General features: G+C 36.2%; 1 protein-coding gene across 11 annotated transcripts in view; it reads right to left on the bottom strand.

The window, feature by feature from the left end:
- The window catches only part of Sntg1 (syntrophin gamma 1), a 713,733-nt gene that overhangs the window by 47,696 nt on the left and 641,936 nt on the right, over positions 1 to 24,101 (bottom strand). For all 11 annotated transcript variants that reach the window (XM_031366794.1, XM_031366792.1, XM_031366795.1 and 8 more), the window contains 2 exons: positions 20,316 to 20,432; positions 18,290 to 18,361 (listed from right to left, as the gene is read on the bottom strand). In XM_031366794.1, coding sequence (XP_031222654.1) covers positions 18,290 to 18,361; positions 20,316 to 20,432 — 189 coding nt within the window. The remainder of the gene's footprint in view (positions 1 to 18,289; positions 18,362 to 20,315; positions 20,433 to 24,101) is intronic.

Consider the following 24,101-nt stretch of genomic DNA (forward strand, 5'->3'; position numbering starts at 1 on the left):
AAAGAGCAATTGTAAATTCATCTGAAATAACAAAAAACCCAGGATAGCCAAAACTATCCTCAACAATAAAGGAACCTACGGTGGAATCACCATCCCAGACCTTAAGCTGGACTACAAACCAACTGTAATAAAACTGCATGGTATTGGTACAGTGACAAGCAGGTAGATCAATGGAATAGAATTGAAGACCAAGAAATGAACCCACAAACCTATGGCCATTTGATCTTTGACAAATGAGCTAAAACCATCCAGTGGAAAAAAGAGCATTTTCAACAAAGGGTGCTGACTCAACTGATGGTTAGCATGTACAAGAAGGCAAATTGATCCATTCTTATCTCCTTGTACAAAATTCAAGTCCAAGTGGATCAAGGACCTCCACATAAAACCAGATACACTCATACTAATAGAAAAGAAAGTGGGGAAGAGTCTTGAGCGCATAGGCACAGGGCAAAATTTCCTGAACAGGACACCAATAGCTCATGCTCTAAGATCAAGAATTGACATTTGGGACTTCATAAAATTGCAAAGCTTCTGTAAGGCAAAAGACACTGTCAATAGGACAAAACAGTAACCAACAAATTGGGAAAAGATCTTTACCAATGCTATATCTGATAGAGAGCTAATATCCAATATATACAAACAACTCAAGAAGTTACACTCCAGAGAAACAAATAACCCTATTAAAAAGGGGGTACAGAGCTAAACAAAGAATTCTCAACTGTCGAATACCAAATGGCTGAGAAGTACTTGAAGTCTGGATTGGAACATCCAGAAACCCACCCATGGAGTCCATGAATACCAAGGACTCACAGGCTAGGAGATGAGGTCACTGGTCAGGCACTGGTTATGAATTCGAACCTAAGTGTAATTATAAGCCATTCTACCAACAAACTTTCTTGGTATTCTTTGCCTCTGTTGCCAGTATTTTATCTTCTTTAGCTTTTTAAAATTATATCCTTGTCACAAAATTATAACTTAAATGTTAAGTTTTCAGAATGTACCAACTATATTATTCATTGTTCTAGTCTTAACTTCTTTTTTGGTATGTGTTGGGGAGAGCATACTGGTACATATGTGAGCCTGGGGAGATGCAAACATTTGAATTCATTAGGTGGCCAGACATCAACTTTGCATATTGTAACTTAATCTGCCAATCTCGATTTTGTTTTCTTATTTGTTTGTTTGTTTGTTTTTTCTCGGTTTTTCGAGACAGGGTTTGTTTGTGTAGCTCTGGCTGTTCTGGAACTCACTCTGTAGACCAGGCTGGCCTCGAACTCAGAAATCTGCTTGCCTCTGCCTCCCAAGTGCTGGGATTAAAGGCGTGCGCCACCACTATCCGGCCTTCTTGTTTGTTTTATTTTCTGTTGAAAGATCTGCTATTCCTGAAATTCACCCATTAGCTTAGGCTTGAGTGAAATAGCCCTGGAATCCTCCTTTCTGTGTCCTTCACTGTTGGGATGCCAAGCCTTTTTAACGGAGGCTAACATCCTTGCTTGCACATTCCTCCCATGTTTGTGCAGTAAAGACTTTTCCTTCACAGCTAACTTCCCAGACCCTCATTTTCCATTGTAACCTAAAATGTGTATCAGTGGAATTGCCTTCTCAGTAATCTTTCCATTCTTCTAATGAGGAAACAATCTTAAAGTGACTTTCACTGAGGTATTTTATAGTCTCTTGATAAAACTTAACTACCTGACACGTTTTAAACCACCCGGAACATCAATTATTGCTGAATGTTGAGCCTCTTAGGGAAAACTCTTATCTAATCAAGCTGGCAAACATCATTTGAGCATTTCTGAATAATTGCTATTGTCACTTGTAAAAGATCACACTGTGCACTTCTGAGGTCATCTGAGTATTAAGTACACAGCTGAAAGTAGCAAAAGCATTATAAGAGTGCAGTGAATTAAAAGTCAAGGAAACAGCAAGAGAGAGTGCAAGAAAAGAGAAGAGCCTGCAGTATGGAGTCTCACTGCATCACAAGCTCAGAAAAAGCTAGCATCCTGCCAAGAATCATGAGCACAGCGAAGAATGAGCAGAAAGGATGTTACAGAAAGAGGTGCACAGAAGAGCAAGAAAGGAGGGCCTGGAGAAAGGCAAAAATTCAAGGATCCCTCCCCACAAGTTTAATGGAACTGTCTGTAGCCCCTAAAGCATAGCTTTGCTTCCGCAGTGCTGAACTTCAGTAGAGACCCTGAATCCACTCATCGAGCTTCCATCTCTGCTCTCTTCAGTGGTTCCTCCTCTCTTTGCAAATCTGCATTCAATATCAAGATGATATAAATAATAATGCATCAAAAGTTATTTCAAATTATTTATAATTTAAATTAGTTTTTATGCTAGCAGTTTTTTATAAATAACAGCACTATGCTTAAGGTTGGTATGTAATAAAATGTTATCTGTGGATTTTTCCTTCTATAATTGGCCCTAGAGACATACATTTCTCTGTATTGTCAAATTTGTGACTTCTTGTTCATTTGGAAAGTACAATTTAATAAAGGTGTAATAAAATAGAGAAGCATATCATGAGCACTAATATTCAATCTCATGTGTGACTGCTCCAGCTGAAGAAGAATCCACTTCAAGGCACTGCAGCCCTTTCTGTAAACAATGGCCACATGAAGCAGAGGGATGGAGGGGCAACATTTTTTTAAAAAATGTTAACAATTTAAATGTTTTCTAAATTTATGTTAAAACTTCATAGACTTTAAATAAATTTTGAGCATATACATATTCCCAGCCATAGATTTTTCTATTTTAATTAAAATGTGTAAGGTTTAAGAGAAAAGACAGTAAAACTGAGCAAGTTTTTCTGACACCAATTTCTGCGTGTGCACTGTGGTCCCTTCCTCCCCCACTTGGTACTGCCCCCACCACAGGAACATCTTCCCTTCATACTGATGGAAAATGTTATAAATCTTAGAAGGATAACTGATGAAATGCCCATGACAAGGGTAATTTTTTTATTATTTTGCTAAATGTCGGCTGCTTGTAATTGTTCTCATTTTATCTGCCATTTGCGACTACCATATTTACTTCATCATTTATTGAGTAAGGAAATCACTCACATTTAGATTCAAAGTTGCTCTAACCAAACAAACATTGTGGTTTATTTTAAGGAAAAAAAGGACCCAATGTAAAATTTCTTCCACTAAAAATAATGTTTTCCATCATTTTCAAAGTTATTATGATCACTGAGACTGCTACAAACTATATAGTAGTAGATTCATTTATATTTAAATTTAAACTTGAGTCTAATTTAACAGTAGCTTTCAAGTGTGAATCACGAATACAAGTTAAACATGACAAACCTATATCTGGTCTAATAAATGACATATAAATCCAGAAAGTTATTACAATATTTTAATTTTTTATAAAAACAATAATCTTCTCTAGAGGTAATGAAAGGAAGTTCAATATTATCTGTATTTATACACTAAGTTCAAGGCCATCCTCAACAAATGAGACTGTGCCTCACTCATAATCTTGATATAATTGTAATACCTATACTGATTTCTACACAAATAAAAATATTTTTAAAGTATATTCTGATTCCCCAAGAACCCACAGACCACACTAGCTAGAAAAGCAAGTAGGATAGTGGTAGGTGACTTTTCTTTCCTCTCCTCCAAATTCAGTCCTCAGTATCTTCCCCAGCTCTGCAGTAACACATCCTGCAGCCTCTCTTCCCCCTCCCTACACCCATCTCCAGTTAATCACACAGCTCTTCCCTTCCTAACTTCCCAAATGCCACTCATTACTTTATCCCAACCTTCAAGCACAGCAGCCCTTCCCAGGGAACCTACAGGCCACTCAGGCCAAGGAAGCAGCAAGTCTGCTGACCTGCATCTCTCCCTCCCTTCCTCTAAGTCTAGTCACCTAGTCCCAACACAGCTCTGTAGCAGACCTTCTGATGTGGCCTCCCTCCATTCACAAGGAACTAAATAAGAAAAACCAAAATCAAACAACAAACAAAAACCTCTGAGTTTATTGCTGTGGCTACTCATCAAGATATAAAATTGTTTTTATATTAAATGTCAGGTATCACTCTTAGAGAAATACACCATGTATAGTGATTTCAGATACTCTATGGGTAAATTGCTTCCCTGAAGGGGAAAATTGCTCAATATTTAATTTTTAAAAGTTTTTTAAGTTGTAATTGCATAACTTCCCTTCCCATTTCTCCCTCCATCCTTTCTCATCCCCCCCCAGAAATTCATGGTTTATTTTCTTTAATTGTTTTTATCTTCTCTCTCTCTTTCTCCCCCTCTCTTATTCACGCTAACACACCACACACAAAAACACACATTCAAATACATAAATACAACCTTCTTTACCCATTTAATGTTATCTGTATGCATATGATCTTGGGGCTGCATTTGAAAAGAGTAATGGAAATGAATTTTTCATAATTATTTAAAATAATATTTTCAATAATTTGAAATAAAACTTTTGCCTTTGTAACATTTTAGTCTATTAAAAATCAAACAATGAATTTGACATATCCATATATAAACCTATATTATACCTATTTATTGTTGTTTTGGAGGGATTTCAGATAATGTTGAGAACCCTCTTTTCTATTAAACCATACTTGCTGCTACAAATGACAATATTATTTAAATACATTCTCTAATCTTTTAGTAATCATAAAATTAGGCTATAGTCTTTATTTTCTTTGAAGGAAAGTAATTTTCTAATGCATTCTATCTCTTCTCCAGTCCTCTATGAGGTCTGGAAAGCAAGAATATCAGTTCGGGGGTTACTCAGATAAATTTGGAGAGATAATATTACCATTTTTCAGTTCCTAAAGAAATATTTTAAAAATGGATTTAATGGTATTTGTCTTGTGATTCTTGTGAAGGCAAAGTTCTTTATTCATGCATGTTTGTCATTTGGAGAAGTTACTTCTGTATACAAAGGCTTCAATGAGAAAAGAGAAATCATATGACATGTAAATAAAGAAAATATCTAATAAAAAAACAAAGAAAAAACCAAAGGCTTCAATGATGTTCATAATATCATTGATAACTGTAATTTTAATATCACAGTTGATGTTTGTTAAGAACTTTATCAGATCTTAGTCCTGTGAGGATCAGGATCTGTTCTGTCTGTCTCTGTCTCTGTCTCTCTCTCTTTCCCTGCCTTCCCTAACCTCCTCTCCCTGCACTAATGGATGCCCTCATAGAGGACAAACTGATTTAAATAGTTATATAAGTGCCAAAGCCTAGCCCATAGAAATATGTATCATTTCTCATTAATATGCTTTCCTCTTTGAAGAATATCACTTATACAGTAAAATACTACAATGGACATTTTTCATAACATAATTATGCAAATTAAGCTTTTGTAAGGTCTGAATCATTATGTTAAATTGAACAAGCCAGACTCAGAAATACAAGTTAAATATGACCTCATTCCTGCATGGAATATAAATCAATGATCTCTTAGAAATTGGGAATAGCATATTGGTACCAGATGCAAGATGCAAGAAAATGTATAGAGAAATCTAGGAGTGGCAAGTGGACACTGAGCTGGAGTTAAGTGGAGAAAGAAATGACAGTGTGCTGGAGTACTTTTATAGCAAAGAGGGTGAATGAAGGTGGTCATTATGTACTACATATTTCTGAAGTTTAGAAAACATTTCTTAATGTGTTCACTTAAAAGAAGTATTTGGAAACTGCCTTGAAGTCCTTCAACTGATGGATAGATAATGAAATGCTTCTCATACAAAACAACTGTAAAAAAAGAAAAGAAAAAAGAAAAGAAAACTTGTGAAATTGAGAAACTTGCAGGTAAATTGATGAAACTGAAAATATAATATAGTAATGAAAGACCAAGACTGTGAAGCCAAATGCCATAGTTTCTGTCTTACCCATGGATCTTAGTTATGAGTCCTTAGAGTTGAGTACACAAACTGATCACAGAAGTTAGGAAAGTAGGATGTTCCCATAGCAGCAGCATGGGAAGAAGGGAATCTAGAGAGGGAAGAGTAAGATACAAGGTGAAAGATGAAAGCAAAAATGAGGGTCAAGAATGGTATTACACAGGAAGGGGGAGAGATAAGTAGCATTAAAGGTATTGGGAAAAGCCATAGAGAATCAATTTGCAATATTACGATTAATATTATGTCTACTCTGTATCCCTGTCTCTCTGTTTCTCTCTCTCTTATCTCTGTCTCTACATATTATTCTAAATGGGTTTAAAAAGCACAGAGTAAAAACGTTTCTTCCAAGAGCCATGGACCACCTTACATAAACGCCCTACCAGACACAGGAAACCTTCTTTTGAGTTTGTTGGGGGTAGGGCCCAAAAGTCTACCAAAAGGGCTGTTGTCATTGCCCTTATCTGACTCTGAGAAACTGAAGGTAAAACTGTACTGCTGAAGACAACACACATTATAGACATAGGTCTTGAAGAAATCAGCTGGAACTGAAGCCTCTTTCTTGAGGATGAACGTTCATGGTATCTAAAGGTTTTCCAGCTGCCAAAGGAGAAAAACAAACAAATTGTAAAGTCACCAAACTATAAAGCTGATGAGCACAACAATGCCTGGCCCTACATAATACCCACAAGAATGAAGTAATGAGACTTTTATTCTTGTGGTAACCAACCTATAATTAATAAGTGGGCCTTAATGCCTGCTTGATAGGAGAATTTCATTCTTTGTATTTTAAACCTAGCCAACTGCTCATGGTTAGAGTAGCCATAGACCTTAAAGGAGATTCTATTATAGCCCTATTCATCAATCAAATTGTTAGTTTTAAGCATTTCTGTTGAATAAGAACAAGTTACACATTAAGGATGATACATAAAAGATACATAATTTCTTGCTGTATAGTTGCTGCAAACATGAATATAAGTTAAAAAATATGCTTTAATTTGCTTAATATTAGAAAATAGATAATGATGTAATGGAGTGAACTGTAGAGCTGTCTTCTTGTGTTCTTTTCCCTATTTGTATATGAATTCTCTCCCTTCCGGTCACTTTAAAATTAATTGGTCTATAACAAATTTTGTATTTATTTATGTTTAAGGAAATATTAATTTCAAGCATATAATCTTTTTAACTGGTTTTAGAAATACAATTCTGTCTTCAATGTTTTATTTCTTGGTGCTCCTTTGCTTCAATATTTTTTCTTTTCTCTTTCTCTCTCTCTCTCTCTCTTTTTTTTTTTTTTTTACTTTTCCTGGATCTACTTCTTTCTCTTCTCTGTGGATCTGAATGACAGTGATTACTAATAAACACATGATCCAATCAATACAAAGCTTTCTTTAAATATCCTCCGCCAATACCACTAATCTAAAATCTTCAATTTAGCCTCAAAGAGTTATTCATTTATTTATGTATTTTTAGACAAGTTGAGAAAGCAGCCATATTCTTTACCAAAATCTAACAAGAACAGTATCTGTCAGAGTAGACTTTTAGGCCATTTACTAATAGTCTTCCCTTCTGAAGCTTTTTGAGATAGGCCCTTACAATATACATTTTCTTCAGCACTACTGTCTTCTGCATTCCTGCTAGAATGTCTGAGTAACCACCACTTAAAGCATTCAATTACTTTTCTAGTTCAAAGTCTCAAGATCTTGCATATTTCTCCAAATAGTAACATGGTTAGGCCAATCACAATACTATCTCACTCCTGTTTTAGTGTTCTGGTGCTGTAAAACAACACATGACCAAGTCAACTTTTATAATAGAAAGCCTTTAATTTGGTCCCTTACTAAGTCTGAGAGGTTTAGTCTGTGATCATTGTGATGTGATGAAAAGCAAGTAGGCATAGTACTGCAATACTACCTGAAAGCTTTACATACTGATCTGCAGGGAGGGAGAGAGACACTGGTCTGTCATGGTTTTTTGAAACCCCAAAGCTGACCCTAGTCATGCATCTCCCACAGGAAAACCACACTCCTAGTCCGCAACAGTCCACAAATTGTGAAACAAGCATTCAAACCTAAGAAGCTACTGGGCTGTTTTCATTCAAACCACTATAAATGTCCATGATATTCCTCTGCCCAAAATAATCTTTAATTTCTTCACAAAGGTTTGAAAGGTTCCTTTCAAGTATATAACTTGTATCATATAGCACATTTAAGATCCACAGATTTATTGATCTACATGTTTTTTGTATCATTTGCTTTTAGTAAGGTGGTTTGACTGCTGCTTGTTTACAAGTATTCTTTCTTAAACAAAAATATGGGAAATAAGACAAATGAAAGAAAAATGGAATTTAATTTTGTATTTTTATTGCATTTTTACTTGCAAATTACTGTCCTTTAGTGAATGAAAAACTATATTGTGGGTATCTGAGAGTGTCAGTAGAGAGACGACAACTGTCCTTATAGGATCTTTCCAGGTATATGAGTCAGCTAGCTGAGTTCAGGCACTGAGTTTTGGACTCCTCAGGTTCTCCATTCTCCCCTCTGTGCTGAACCTCAGAATTTCCTGTCACCAGGATTCATATAAGAGACTGTACTTATAGACCAAATTTTAAGAGGGGTTGATTAACAGAGGAAGACTTTAAAATGCTTTAAAGAACATTGACAAATTTGGCAGATAGAGGAACTGTTAGTGGTAATTACCTAGAGCTTGAAGTATATGACCCCCAAACATTCCAGTAAATGCCACCTTAATGTCTCCCTAAGAAAAACCGAATTTCGTAATGATGCCAAGAAACCACACTTCATGGACCAATATGAAAATAGAACAGTATAGTTTTTTTAAAAGAATTAATAGCTTATATTCTGATTTTATATTTTCTGGCACAAGAACCAAGTGATTGTTTTCTTCATTTCCATAAGTCAGTCAAAGTAGAATCCAGGTATGATCTGGAAGGTTTAGCCATCACACATTCAGAAATGAAAACATTACCACAGTGTCAGTTTCTGATCACTTAGGCATCAGGAACGTTTGTCTTTCACAGTCACTATGGAAACAGTTATCATCAAAGTTTTTGAGATTAATTTGTGTTTTCAATAACAATGTCAGGACAGCCCACTGGAGAATGTCATTCATGAGAATGCCCAGAGATAACAGAAAATATATGGTCTGACAGGATAGTTTTAATATTTTTATGCATTCCTCTTATCTACTGTATAGATTGGTCAATAGTATCTTCAATATTTGCCCTTGAGATACTGAAGCATACAGTATATATGCAGAGATTCATAATATGGTCTTCTAATTCTGTGACAAGGTATCAAAAGTGATGACTACTTGATTCATTCCTTTAATTGTTCTGCGTTTCTAATGAAGTTATCGTCACATTCAATGACTATGTATCAGCACTGATTGCCTGGCTTCCACCTCTTAACGTCATTCAAGTTAGCAGACCAATAATCAAGTTGAAAGGATTGCAAAGGATAGAGTCATCAAAAGCCCATCAAGGGCAAAAAAATATAGGAGGTATAGCACTGGTTGAGGCATCAAGCCAGGGTTCTTTTCCTTTGCTGTTGTCTGTCTGCACATCACAAAAGGATGCTACCTGAGCTTCCTGGTGCCCATACAGAGGCATCCTTATGTGACCTCAAAAAATAGAATGTGATCCCAGCAAGTTCTGCCTCTGAGTAACAGGAGGGCCTGTGGCACTGAGACACTGTTATTTCCTTTCTCTAATGATGAGGCTGTAAAGATGTGTCAAACTCAAGAGAAAAAGAAATAAAAGTCAAGAATGCATGCCTTTAATCCTAGCACTTCAGAGGTAGAGGTAGGCAGATATCTGAGTTAAAGTCCAGTCTGGTCAACACAGGATGGACAGCCAGGGCTATACAGAGAAAGAATACTTTTACATAAAAAGGAAGAAAGAAAGAAAGAAAGAAAGAAAGAAAGAAAGAAAGAAAGAAAGAAAGAAAGAAAGAAAGAAAGGAAGAAGAAAAAATTCATTAGCTTAACTTTAGCACTTTTTCTTTTTTTATTAGATATTCTCTTTATTTGCATTTCAAATGTTATTCCCTTTCCTAGCTTCCCCTCTGAAAAAACCCTCTATTCCCTCCCCCCTCACCCTGCTCATCAACCTACCCTCTTCTACTTCCTGGCCCTGGCATTCCCCTACACTGGGGCATAGAGCCTTCATAGAACCACGGGCCTCTCCTCCCATTGATGACCAACTAGGCCACCCTCTGCTACATATGCAGCTGGAGACATGAGTTCCACCATGTGTCCTCTTTGGTTGGTGGTTTAGTACCTGGGAGCTCTGGAGGTACTGGTTAGTTCATATTGTTGTTCTTCCTATGGGGCTAAAAACCCCTTCAGCTCCTTGGGTCCTTTCTCTAGCTCCTTCATTGGGGACCCTGTGCTCAGTCCAATGGATAGCTATGAGCCTTTACTTCTGTATTAGTTGGGTACTGGCAAAGCCTCTCAGCTATAGACAGCTATATCAGGCTTCTGTAAGCCAGCACTTGCTAGCATCCATATAAAAAATGAATTTATGTAAGTTTTAAGAAAATGGATGGCTCTGGAGGATATCATCCTGAGTGAGGTAACCCAATCACAAAAGAACACACATGACATGCACTCACTGATAAGTGGATATTAGTCTAGAAGCTCAGAATATCCAAGATACAATCCATAAACTACAAGAAACTCAAGAAGGAAGACCAAAGTGTGGATACTTCAATCCTTCTTAAAAAGGGGAACAAAATACCAGTGGAAGGAGTTGCAGAGACAAAATGTGGAGCAGAGACTGAAGGAAGGACAATCCAGAGACTGCCCCACCTGGAGATCCTTCCCATATACAAGCACTTTTTCGATAATATGTTCTCTGCTTCAGAGGACAGAAGGGCCAACTAGTACAAATGTTTGTCTGGCTCATGCAAGGCATATCCAAATGTTGAGATTTAAAACAAAATTCTTTCATTAGGAAAACTGGTATGGGTATGCTGGGGAAAGTGCACATGGCTAGCAGCATATCAGCTTTGTTAGAACATTTCAGCAGTATTTACAGCTTATAATCACCAGCCTGAACTGAATATTGTGTAGATACTTTAAGTACTCTGATCAGGATTGTGAACAAATGATAGTAATTATGCCAGTGAAATGCAACAGTGACATTCAATGATAGAATTCTAGCCTAACCACCTGATATTTGTACATGGTATTTCTTGGTCACCAATTTCTCTTTCTAATAGTTTTTATAAATTATGTACTAATCAAATACTCAGAAACAAAATAATGTTTAGCAAAGAATAAAAAAAAATGTGATGTCAACACACTAACAGAATAAAAATAAAAGCCTCCTAGAAATAGAAGATCATAATAAATATATTGCTAAGAATTATCAGCTTATATAAAGTCCATGATTATTGTTCTGGTTTGAATAATAATGGTCCTAACAGGCTAGTATGTTTGAAGAGTTGGTGGAATTATTTGAAAAGAGTTAGGAAGTGTGAATTTATTGGAGATGGTTTGCCACTGAAATTGGGCTTTCAAGTTTCAAAACACTCATGCTATTTCCAGTGTACATTTTGCCTCCTACTAGTGGATCAAGATGTGACCCCTCATCTGTTCCTCATGAGATGCCTTGCTCTGTCATCATAAACTCTAAAGCCATAAACCAAATTAAATGCTTGGTTGTGGTGTTTCAGCATAATAATAGAAAAGTACCTAAGGTACCTGTTATTTAAAACCTACAACAGCTTTCTAAACTTGTAAAGTCTATGTAAATGTAATATCATGCAATGTTTTATGAAAACATAATTCAAATTGATGTATTCAGTATCACAGAACACTTTTACACATTTGTTCACAGCACACAAAGGGACACACTCACACACACATACACACACACACACACACACACACACACACACACACACATATACCAGACAAACATAGACATGCACAGAGACACACAAATCAGTTGGGTGAGACTAAAAGGAAGATGTAAAATTCTACTTTTGGAATATATATATTCATATATAGGTATATATTGAATTTTAAATGTTAGGGAGAACTAGGTGGATATATTTTCACTGAGGTAGAATTTAAATGGTGAAAAATTTTAGAAAAAAAATAGTGTGTCAATTGAAAATACTGTTGACTCTGTGAAGCTTCATCAAGACCCCATTTTGTCTACATAAGTATAACCTTAAGGTTTACCCAATTGAAAATTAGGGAAAAAGAAAGCCAAGATGACCTATTTCATGAATTGAACTTTGCAATTAAAATTCAAGTATTTTTCTAAAGAAAATATTCTAAAGCTTACATAAAACACTATAAACATCAAAGCTGGTGAGAAGAACATAGAACATTGAAGATTAACATTTCTCCTGATGTTTCATGAGGACCTGACCTTGATGTTTCATGAGGACCTGACCTTGATGTTTCATGAGGACCTGACCTAGCTGTGATCTGCACTTTTCTTCCTCTCCAAGGAGACTGGTGTGCAGTAGAGGAGCTTGTCTCATTCATGAGCATACATAAAAGCCAAGCAGCAAGGAGTTGAAAGAGTAATATCAATAACAGTGAGCAACTTTGCTGAATATCATAAGGAATGATAGCTATATAATCTGATATCATTTTAAAATCCAAAACAATAAAAAATTTTATAAATGTGTAGTAGAATTACGTTTGCTTGATCAACAATACAGGAAGAGATAGCATGCAAACTGTACCATGTCATTAAAACAAGATATTCTAAATAAATTGTAATGGTATTTCAATAGTTTTATACATGTTTTTATTCTGTATAAGGATGTCATCAGAAGGAGAAGGCAAGTGAGTTTTCTTAATATTAAAACTGAAATTTAACATAAAATAATATTACAGGATTTGAAGGTCATGTGATTTTATGAGAAGATATTATAGTACATTTGTAAAGTAGAATTTTCTGTTAACTGAAATTCCAAAAGTATTAGCCTAAAAAGATTTTGGATAAATTTGAAATGTATGTGAAGGATTTTAAGTTGCATAGATGATTTAAAAGTATTTGTTTCAAGAAGAAGAGCCTTGAGATTGATGCTACATTAATTTTGGCAGCAAAAGCCATTTCCTAGCATTCTCCTTCATCTAAAGTATCTTCTGGCAAATTTCCACACAAATATTCACTAACCAGAAAATTATCATACAAGACCAGTCATCAGCTATTTTAAAGTCTTCATTTATTTCACATTTTAAAAGTATGTGTGATTTTTAAGGTTACTTCTATACTCTTTTTAATCAAATTACTGGAATAAATTACAATATAAAGATTTGAAACGCAGCACTTTTCTATTGCTTTTCTGCAAACAAAACTTGGGCTATACATTGAATAAGATAGGCAAATCTCACAGATGTGGTTTATGGCCAATCACATACACAGTGCTTGCCAGGGAGTAATTGGATTTGAGAAAAGGAACAGTCAGTATTTGGGTTTAAGTTTCCGATCTGAATGCCGGAAACCGGGATCATTCATCCACTGTATATTAACTTTTTAATGAAGACCAGCTCCTTCTCTTACCACGATACATCCCTGAGAGATGCTTGCTTGGATTTTAGGAGTAAAGTTTTGGGTAAACTTTCACCTAGAAGGGAAATGAGGCTGAATGCATAAAATGGAGCTTGCAATGTAGCAGTGCATAGGTTAATGGAACACATCTTTAATGCAATTTAATTAATAACTTGGGGCTTTAAGCATGTCTTGGAAAAACAGAAGTTTTCCACATAACAGATGGCAGCTGTATGAAACATACTCTGCTAAGGTGCTACATACATTCTAAGATGATTAAAATTCTAAGCACGTAATAAATTATACAAATAAAAACAAAATCCTGTTTAATTTTCTTGTTATCAAAGATGGTTAAGTTGCTATGTTGTTCTCAAAGAGCAAGCCACATCTGAAGATACCATGGTTTGTATTGTCTATGGAACTAGCTTTCTCTATGATAAGTTCTTTTTCTTGTTTTGAAACAGGGTCTACCTTTGAAGCTCAGGCTATTCTGGAACTCCTTACAAAATCCATACAACCCCTTTACTCTGGACCTTTCTGCTTCAGGTTCTAAATGCTGAGATTGCTGTTGCATGGCATCACATCCCATCTTGATGTGTTCTTTTCAGGCTGTTAGCCTTTTAAATACGTGAACACCAGTTTTACTCAAAGCAACCATTCTACCACTTATGTTGTGTCCTGGACAAACCTTTGCTAATCATCAGGGGAACAAATGGCAAGTAGGAAGACTCATGCATATTATGGCAATTTAACTGTAAATTTATAACTAAATTAGTCTACATTTTATATTTCTATGTTATATACATTATTAAGTACTATATACATTTATACAACTGAATAATAATTACATTTATAACAAAAAGTTAAGTATTTTAAGTGACTTAAACTGTGAAACATTTCACAAGTCTTTCTTAGAAGACTGTTCCTTTATAAATAGCATTTTATATAGGTTTAGAATACTCAGAAGCATCTTTTCAAGAGGATGCTATACTAATAAGAAAAGAATTTACCCAAAGCAGTAATTTGAGCATTATCTTGCAATCGTTCCTACTAGTAGTATCTATTTTCACTTCCAAATGCTGAGAGTAGTGGTAAAAAGAATAATAAGGAGTGGGGATGGGGAGGGGAATTGGACAGAGGGATCAAGTGTGGGGAGAACAGGAGAGAGAGGATGGAAATAAGAGTTGAGAGTGCTGGGGCAGGGATGCAGTGTGCAGCATCTCTAAGATAGTCAGAAACCTGAATTAGGGGAAGACCTCAGGGAGTCTATGGGACTGACTCTAGATAAGACTCCTAGTAGTGGTGGATATGAAGCCTGAGTGGCCACCACTTGTAGGGACACATGACTCCCAGTGCAGGAATAAGGACAGCAACCCACCCACCAAACCTTCTACCCAAAATGTGTCCTGTCTACAGGAAGTACAGGGACAAAGATGGAGCAGAGCCTGTGGGAATGGCTGACCACTGATTGGCCCAACTTAAGACCCATCCCAAGAGCAAAAACCAATCCCTCACACTATAATGATACTCTGTTATGCTTGCAGACAGAACCCCAGCATAATTGTCCTCTGTCTTCTAACCATTGGCTCCACCCAACAGCCAATGGAAACTGGTACAGAGACCCACAGCTAAATATTAGATGGAATTTAGAGAGTCTTGCTGAAGGGTTGGTGGAAGGATTTAGGGACCCAAGGATAGGGCCTCCAAAGAAAGACAAACACAGTCAACTGTTCTGAACTCTACGGGGCTCCCAATGACTGAACCACCAACCAAAGACTGAGCATCGATGGAACCTATGTTCCTTGCACATATACAGCAGTTATGCATCTTGGTCTTCATATGGATTCCCCAACAATTGGAGTGGGGCTGTCTCTGATCTGTTGCCTGCCTGTAGATCCCATTTCTCTAACTGGGCTGCCTCCTCTGTTCCTAGTCCTGCAGGAGGTGGAGAGGAATGTTCATCCTTCTCAGATGAGGTGAGTGGAGAATGGGGAAGGAGCTGTATGGTCAGTGGTCTGGGAGGAGTAAGGGGTTGATATTGGGATGTAAAGTAAATAAATTAATGAAAGAAGGAATAGTAGATTTAGCTTCTTAAACATATGGCATACAGATATATTTGATCAGCTATGTATCTGTGTCTGAGATATGACTCTATCATTGTTTATCATTGTCTATCAATTTTAAATGCAAAGTGTTTTTCTCCATTTATCTTTTTCTTACTCTCCATCATTTGTTTTTTGTCCTTCTTGGTATTAGGTATAGAACTCAGGGCTTATAGCATGCATTTAAATAAATGTATACACAGCACACATATACACAAATATCACTACATATACCTATTATTGAGTTATGAGGAAAGATAGAGATAAATAGAGATAGCCATGGAGAATGAGACAGAGGAAAGAGATAAAGAAATACATAGGAATAGAGATAGATATAGAGGAAGAGATAGAAATAGAGAAAGTTACAGGAAAAGATGAGAAAGATATAGAGAAAGGAAAGATACACAGATTGAAATAGAAAGAATACAGCATTTAACAGCAGGACAAGGATGTGTCTTCCTCAGTCTCCATCACCATTCACCACTCTAAACTAATCATCTGAATGTTTCTACTGTCATTTGCTCTCATGAAAAAGACTATCTTTCCTGCCTCTGGTTACTATTTCTATTGCAACATGATGTTAGATAAGACACAGGGAGTACCTCTGTCATACCAATTTTAAAAAGACTATGAGAATAAGAAATATTTCAAAAGAATTATAACAAAAATTCCCAAGAATGAGGCAAAGAGATATAAATTCAGATACAAGGGTCATTTAAGAAACAAAACTAAATAATGTCCAGAAAGAAATTACTAAGTACACAAGACAAAGAAATTATGTTAAAACATACCTTGAAAAATAACAAGATAGAATCACACAGTCAATAAACACAATACCACTAGAACAACACCAGATCACTCAACTGGAATTTTAAAAGCTAAAAGGGACTATGAAACTGAATAGAGTTCTCAAAAGAAAAACATATACATTGAGATGTTATTAATCTATGAAGAAAAATAAATAATAATTTTGCAAAAATATCTGTCTAAGTGTTATACCAAGTGAGGTAAGACAGGATTATTTGTCAAATACTGCACATTCTCTCTCCTATGTGAATCTCATAGAGGAACAAAACCAAATACCTGTTACTTGAGACTGAAAAGCACAAGGAGGTAGGGAACAGAAGTTAGCAGCATCAAGGCACACATAAGAGATTTGGAACTGCTTAGAAGTTTCTATACAATATTTCAAGAATCCTGCTTTTATAATAAGGTCTTACTACATAGTCCCAGCTGTTCCAAAACTTTCTAAAAGTTTCAAAAAGCCAGTAGACAAAACTGGCTTGCAATCCACAGATTCATCCGCTTTTGTCTCCTTTGTGCTGATATTAAAGGTTTGTACCACAAAATCTGATATAGTTATTAGTAAAAAAATTATTATTTCATAAAAGTCTCGATGAAATTTAAAATAATGGACAAATGACCTGAATAAGCATTTCTCTAATGAAGACAAAACCTGGCGAATAAGCACATACAATAATGATCAATATCACTAATAGGGGAAATTCACACATAAACCACTTGGAGGTATTACCTTCTATTAGTTAACATGTTTATTTTCTAAAAGGGACAAAACACTAGCTGTTACTTATGTTAATACAGATTTAATATAGCTGTATGGAGAGTTAGGTCAGATTACCAATTACATGGAACAGTATATATGTTGCTAAAGTACTTACAAATGAGAAACTATAACCCAGGCAGCAATTCTGCTCTGGGCATACACCAGAGGAGATCTAATCATTACTGGATGAAGGCATTAATACTTGTATGCTTTCTGCATCATTTTTTAAAGTAACAAGAATATGGAAGCTCTTGAAGAAACTGTGAGGGACAAAATGATAAAAGTGTTGTGGTACCTAAACAGAAGGGAATATTATTCACCCCTAAGAATGACTAAGATCCTGCCATCTCTCATAGCATAGATGTGCAGTTGAGATGACCTGAATCAAATGAGTCAGCTATAAGAATATGTGAGTTCCTTTGATTTTGGACCCTAGAAAAACATTGAAATGTGCAATTCAAATATACAGAAATGGAAACCTGAAGATCAGGTATGAAAGTGGGAGGACCACACAGATATAGGTGAATAGCCACAAAGAAGCAGATACACAAGATGATTACATGTAGAAATCGAAAGAGCAACATGGGATTTTATCTGTTCTTGACTCAAAAAGAAAAACAATTGACTTGAGAAGTGAAGACTATGCAGATTTATTTTATTTTAGTGTCATTTCATTATATATGATATATTTATATATGTTAATATGTACATCAATATATTAATATAATTTCCCATAGAATATTGTAGACATTAAATGAAATTTAATTCTATATAATTATTATTTTACACAATAAAAATTTTGAAAGTAAATGTGCACTGATGGTTCTTTCAAATAGCCTACTTTAATTCCTATTCTACACTGTACAAGTCATTTCAGTCTTTAAGAATCCCTGATGACTTGATGCTGTGAGTGTTCTGTTTGTCACCAAGATTTTAACCAATCTATGATATAAAGTGATTGTCAGATTCCCAAGACAAAGAAAATGAGTCTTTCTCCATTTGATTTCATGTTTGTTTTGCTTTACTCTCTGAGTGCTTGTGCATTTTTGTATGTTGAGTTTCCCTCCTTTACCTCTCTATTTACTCTCATTGTTCATGTTCTCTTCGATTCATAAATTGTTTTTATGAGTTGTACCTGAGCTCAGGTAACCACTCTTCAGAAGACATTCCATTGAAGTACTTGTCCTTATTGCACATACCTTGAGAACCTTGCACATGATCTCACATACGGAGAAGGTTTTCTCTGCTCGAGTCCAGTCCCAGGTTGTCACCTTTAAAAGAGAGGTAATAACAGATCATTTGTGCTAGTAAGGCATTTCAGCTTCCCTCTGCTTCATCTAGATAATAACACTTTCATAGAAGTGTTTCTTTAGTCTCTCAGTGGTATTTCATATAAAGTTCCTTCTATAGCATTTTTTTAAATTTATCAAGGGTTGTCCTCTTTTCACAACACATTTTATATTGTTTGTAATAATTTCCATTTGACAAAATCTTTTATGTCCTTAAAATAATTCTTGTATTATTTTAAAACAAATATTACTAAACAGTACTAAATGTGCATTTCCCTTAGTAAGATACAGAGAACATAGATATCAATATTCATCTCGATTATTTAAAAATAAATTATTGATATTTTAAAACCATTCTAAGATTATTAAGATATTGTAAAGATGTCAATTCTACTCTGAAGTTAGTTCCCTTACTTATTCTAAAATATTTTATCTCTACAAGCAGAAGAAATTATTCAAGATAGGAATATAGCAAAATATACAAACTATTATTTTTTTCCTTTGCGGTACTATGTATTTTGTGTGGGCATGAACCTTAAAAATAGTAATGATCAAGATTTGAGAACTCTCAGATCATTTACACTATTAAACCTGCCAGTGAGCAGCATAGTATCTTGTGTTTATAGTCAATAAATAATTATTGGGTGTTAATTCCCTGTAAGGTACATGTTTTCAAAGCAAATCTTTCAAAAAATAAATGTGCAGACATATTGAGTGTACATAGAATATATAACAGAACATATTCCAAACAGATTAGGTTCCAGAAGAACTGAACAGTATGGAAAATCATATATTAAACTGTGATACCTATAGCTGAGCTTGAATATCCCCCAAAGACACATGAATGGTTGTTCCTAGTCTTTTATAATTTGGAACATGGCAGAACATTTAGAAGGTGGGCTATAATGTAAGAAAGTTTATATCATTAGGGACATGAACTTCAATGGATTATTAACATCTGGAGTCCTTCTATTTTCTCTGTTTCCTGGCTGCCATGAGGTAAGCTTCCTCCCTGGTGTGTACACCAAACATATTGTACTATGCTGCTCTAAGCCATACAACATAGCCATGTGGCCATGGACTGAAACCTCTGACACTGCATGACAAGATAAATTTTGTTTTTCTTTAGTGGATGATCTAGCTACATAATTTTTTTACAGTAGGGGAAAACTAATGTATTCATGTGTTTCCCAGAAAATATTTCTTTTTTCCTCCAAGACTAACAAACTTTCATTTGAACTTTTGTGGGATTTTATGTTTTCTGTTGTTTTGTTGTGTTATTGTAGTTTGTTTGAAGACAGCATCTCACCTTTTATACCTGGCCAGCCTCAAACATGCCTCTTCTTTCCTCAACCTCCCATGCTCAGAGACTGCAGGCATGTACCATCACACTTGCCTTTCATTTAGACTTTTAACAGCATAAAATTTAACTTAATATATATAGACTTATCATTGACTGATTATTTTGAAGTTTTATTTATCATACTTGAAAGCTTAATGCTGATAATAGAACAAACCAAATACTGACTAAGGACTTTCAAAGGGTCCATAGATACAAAAGGAATAACATGTTCATTAATATAGAATAAATATTTAAATCTCTTACTCTACCTATCATCATTTTTTACTTTTTCATCCAATATATTAAATTGCTTGATATGTCTTTGGGGACATTTCTTAAGTCCTTTCCAATGTCTTCATGAAATTTTTAACAACAATATTATGATTTGCTCTATTTATCAGGTTCTTAATAAAAAAACATCTAAAGTCTTCAAAGATTTACATTCCGCAAAATATTTTAAACAGACATTAATGATTTTTAATAAATGTCCTCTGCTTTATTTTCAAAATACATTGGTAATTACATGTTGCTCAGGTGATGTGAGCCTGCTATCAGCAGATCTGGGAGTTTAAACATTTGACTACAAACACTTACTGGAGGTGACAGGAACCTGTAAAGACAGGAGCCTCTCAGGGCAAGAAACACAGGTGTGTACACACGGTCCTGGAGGGAATCCTGCTCCCGAGCTTCACACCAGCCCATGTAGACTATCTGCAAGGAAAGTAAGTACTGTTTACTGCCAAACTACACTTTAAATATTGTAGTCTGTGTGTCTTGTGCTGATATAATTTCATGAAAAATTATCAAATTGATTTATACCAAATTCCACTAAACCAGCCTCCCTATCAATAGAGGATAGACACAGAGGAGTTTGTCTTCATAACACTGTCAAATACTGCCTTATAACATTTGGCATGAGCTACTTTCTCAAACATTCCCTCTCTTTTTCTGCTCTTAATAGTATTTATTTACAATAGACTATTATCTCAACTCTTGTTTTCCCAATTAGTTATATTTATTATGCCTGAATATTCTCATAACACAAAACATGCAAATGAGCAATGTAAGCCTTTTCCTGCCAGTCTATCCATGGTGAAGCACACCATGCTCGGGGATTCACAAGATTGGATGGCGAAACACTTATTCTGAGCACTGACCTCAGGTGGTAAAGTATATGCTATCATTTTCTACAATTAAAAAAAATTGAGGTTCATTTTTATACATCAAGTTGCAGTGACTGATCATAGCTCTGGGTCTTGTTGACTGAGAGAAATCAGTTTCTAAGGGAAATCGCTGTTATGTAGATAGAATCTTTTGAGCAATATATGGAAACTTCACTTGTCAATAAAAGGCTATTGGCCTTTGAGTTTAAGCAGGAAAGAGGGAAGTGGAAATTTCAGTACAGAAACTAGACACTGAGATAGGTTGGGGAAAGAGAATTTACCCTAAACTCTGGAGAAGATACCATAAACCTAACAAGAGGTAACTAACCATATGGAAAACATAGAATACATTAAACCAGTTAAATAAGCAATAAGCTAGTCAGGAAATGAGCCAAAGCATTTGAGTTAAGAAATTATTCATAAATTATTCATCACTGAGTTGGGGGAAAAAGAGGCCGAATGAAAAAGCTGAATTCTACATTTGGCATATCATACATGGGGCATAAAATCTAAGCTTAGAAAAGTCCCTAGTGAGAGACAGGGCAGTTACACTGTTCCTCATGCTCCACTATTAAACTGCTCTGAGGCTCAACACACACAAATGTTGTTGAATGTTACAGTTTTGATATTTGATTCACATTTTATTGATTCCATATGGAAAGACCCTTCTTTTTTTTATTAGATATTTTCTTTATTTACATGTAAATTTCTCCTTTCCCAGTTTCCCCTCCAAAAAACAAAGAAACAAACAAAAACGACAAAAACAAACCCCTGTTGCCTCCCCCCCTCCCCTTGCCTACCACCCCACCCTCTCCCACTTATTGGCCCTGGCATTCTCCTACACTGGGGCACATAACCTTCACAGGGCCGAGGTCCTCTCCTCCTACTGATGATCAAATTTGCAATCCTCTACTATACACATGCTGCTAGAACAGTCAGACCCCTCCATGAGCAGTCCTTGGTTGGTGGTTGAGACCCTGAGAGCTCTGAGGGTACTAGTTAGTTCATATTGTTGTTCGTCCTAAGAGGCTACAAACCCACAAACCACAAGGAACTCAAGAAGAAGGAAGACCAAAAGGTGGACACTTCATTCCTTCTTAAAAGGGGGAACCAAATACCCACAGAAGGAGTTGCAGAGATAAATTATGGAGCAGAGACTGAAGGAAGGGCAAGCCAGCCTAAATATAGCTATCTCCTGAGAGGCTCTGACAGTACCTGACTAACACAGATGTAGAGGCTCACAGACATCTATTGAACTGAGTACAGGGTCCTCAATGAAGGAGTTAGAGAAAGGACCTATGGAAAGACCCTTCTTATCTCACCAATTTTACTTTGTGATTTCTTATTTTCAGACATTGATTCATCAATCACATTGTTTTCTTTAACACCTTCTTATGGCCAATAAAATATAAAACACATGAGGAAGCTCAGCTGGACTTAGTGTCCGTTACACTGCTCCCAAGATATAATGGTGAGAGTAGCAGAGTGTCCAGTAAAGCCATCATGCTCATCCAGCTGCTAGTACCAAATTACCAGATCGATGCAGAAGATGAGGTCCTTCTCAGGTCGAAACCTGAGTTTAAGATGGTTTATATACAGCATGCTATTGTACCAGTTGAAGAATAATAACATAAGAACCTTCACAAATAATTCCCATTTACACTCAGTGACATTTTCTTCCTCTTGCTTCATTTTTACTGTATAATAAACTGTATTGTCCATTATCTTAGTTTATATTATGAGAATACTCTTGCATTTATAAAGTCTCTGATTTAACAACTTTAGGAATTGTGATTTACATATCCTCTCTAGAGTATTAATGTATATTTTGAAATTTACATTATAATTGAACACTTCATAGACTTTTCAGTTGTTAATGAAATCATAATAAGATTCAGACACAATAAATTATTTGGATTTATTTTTATATAGTCAATTATAATAAATAAAATGATACCAAGCATTAAAAATAACAAAGTCACTATCCTCATAAAAACATTTAACTATGTATACATGTACATACACACACACACTCACATATGCAGGTATGCATGCATGATGAAACAAGCTACAGTCCTTTGAAAATAAGGATTTCAATTATGAAAATGGCCAGGAGTACTGGTATGAGAGCAAGCCTGTAGTTAATGTCCTTTCTTAGTTACTGATTCGTGTGGATGGGTTCAGCCTACTGTGGAAGGTGCCACTTTTGGGCAGTTTTTCATAGATGGTATAAGAAAACAAACTAGGGACCCATCCCATATACAGTCACCAAACCCACACACTATTGTGGATGCCAACAATTGCTTACTGGCAGGAGCCTATTATAGCTGTCTCCTGAGAGGCTCTGACAGTGCCTAGAAATACAAAGGTGGATGCTCTCAGCAAACAATTGGAATGAAGACAATGTCCCCATTGGGGGAGCTAGAGAAAGGACCAAAGGAGCTGAAGGAGTTTGCATCCCCATAAGAGGAACAGCAATATGAACCAACCAGTACCCCCAGAGCTCCCAGGGACTAAACCACCAACCAAAGGGTACACATGGAGGAATCCACGGCTCCAGCTGCATATGTAGCAGAGGATGGCCTTGTGAGACATCAATGGGAGGAGAGGCCCTTAGTCTTGAGAAGGCTCAATGCCCCAGTATAGGGGCATGCCAGGACAGGGAAGCAGGAGTAGGCAGGTTGGTGAGCAGGGGCAGGTGGAAGGGGGAGGGGATTTTCAGTGGGGAAACCAGAAAAGGGAGTAATGTTGGCTCCCCCACCCCCCTAGCCCCCTTATCTCTCCCTCAGCTGACAGCCTGAGCTTGGAGGCAGCCACCTGCTGGGACTAAACAATGGCCCACTACACTACAGTTTGCCTTTGAAGACAGCTGCCCCTGGCTGCTGACACACCTACTTGCCTGAGAACTTGTGACTTGAGAACACCCTACCTGCTTGAGAACTTTGAGCTTCCAGAAACCTTGGCATCTTATGTCTGCTGCCCTGTTTACATTATGCATATTGTGGCGGCCCTGCTGATTTCACGGAGGGGTCTCAACCGACGCTCAGGACAGCAACTCGGCTCACCAGGGGTCTGGAGCCAACTCAGGGATTAAAGCCAGAACCAGTAGCCCAACATTCAAAAGAGGCTGTGGCTTTGATCTGCCTTCTTGCCCTGAAATCCTAGCTTTGATATGCCCGGTTCCCGCTCTCACCTATCTGCTAAAAGACTTGACTTT

The sequence above is a fragment of the Mastomys coucha genome, unplaced genomic scaffold (assembly GCF_008632895.1).
Source record: "Mastomys coucha isolate ucsf_1 unplaced genomic scaffold, UCSF_Mcou_1 pScaffold14, whole genome shotgun sequence".
In the NCBI taxonomy this organism is placed as follows: domain Eukaryota; kingdom Metazoa; phylum Chordata; class Mammalia; order Rodentia; family Muridae; genus Mastomys; species Mastomys coucha.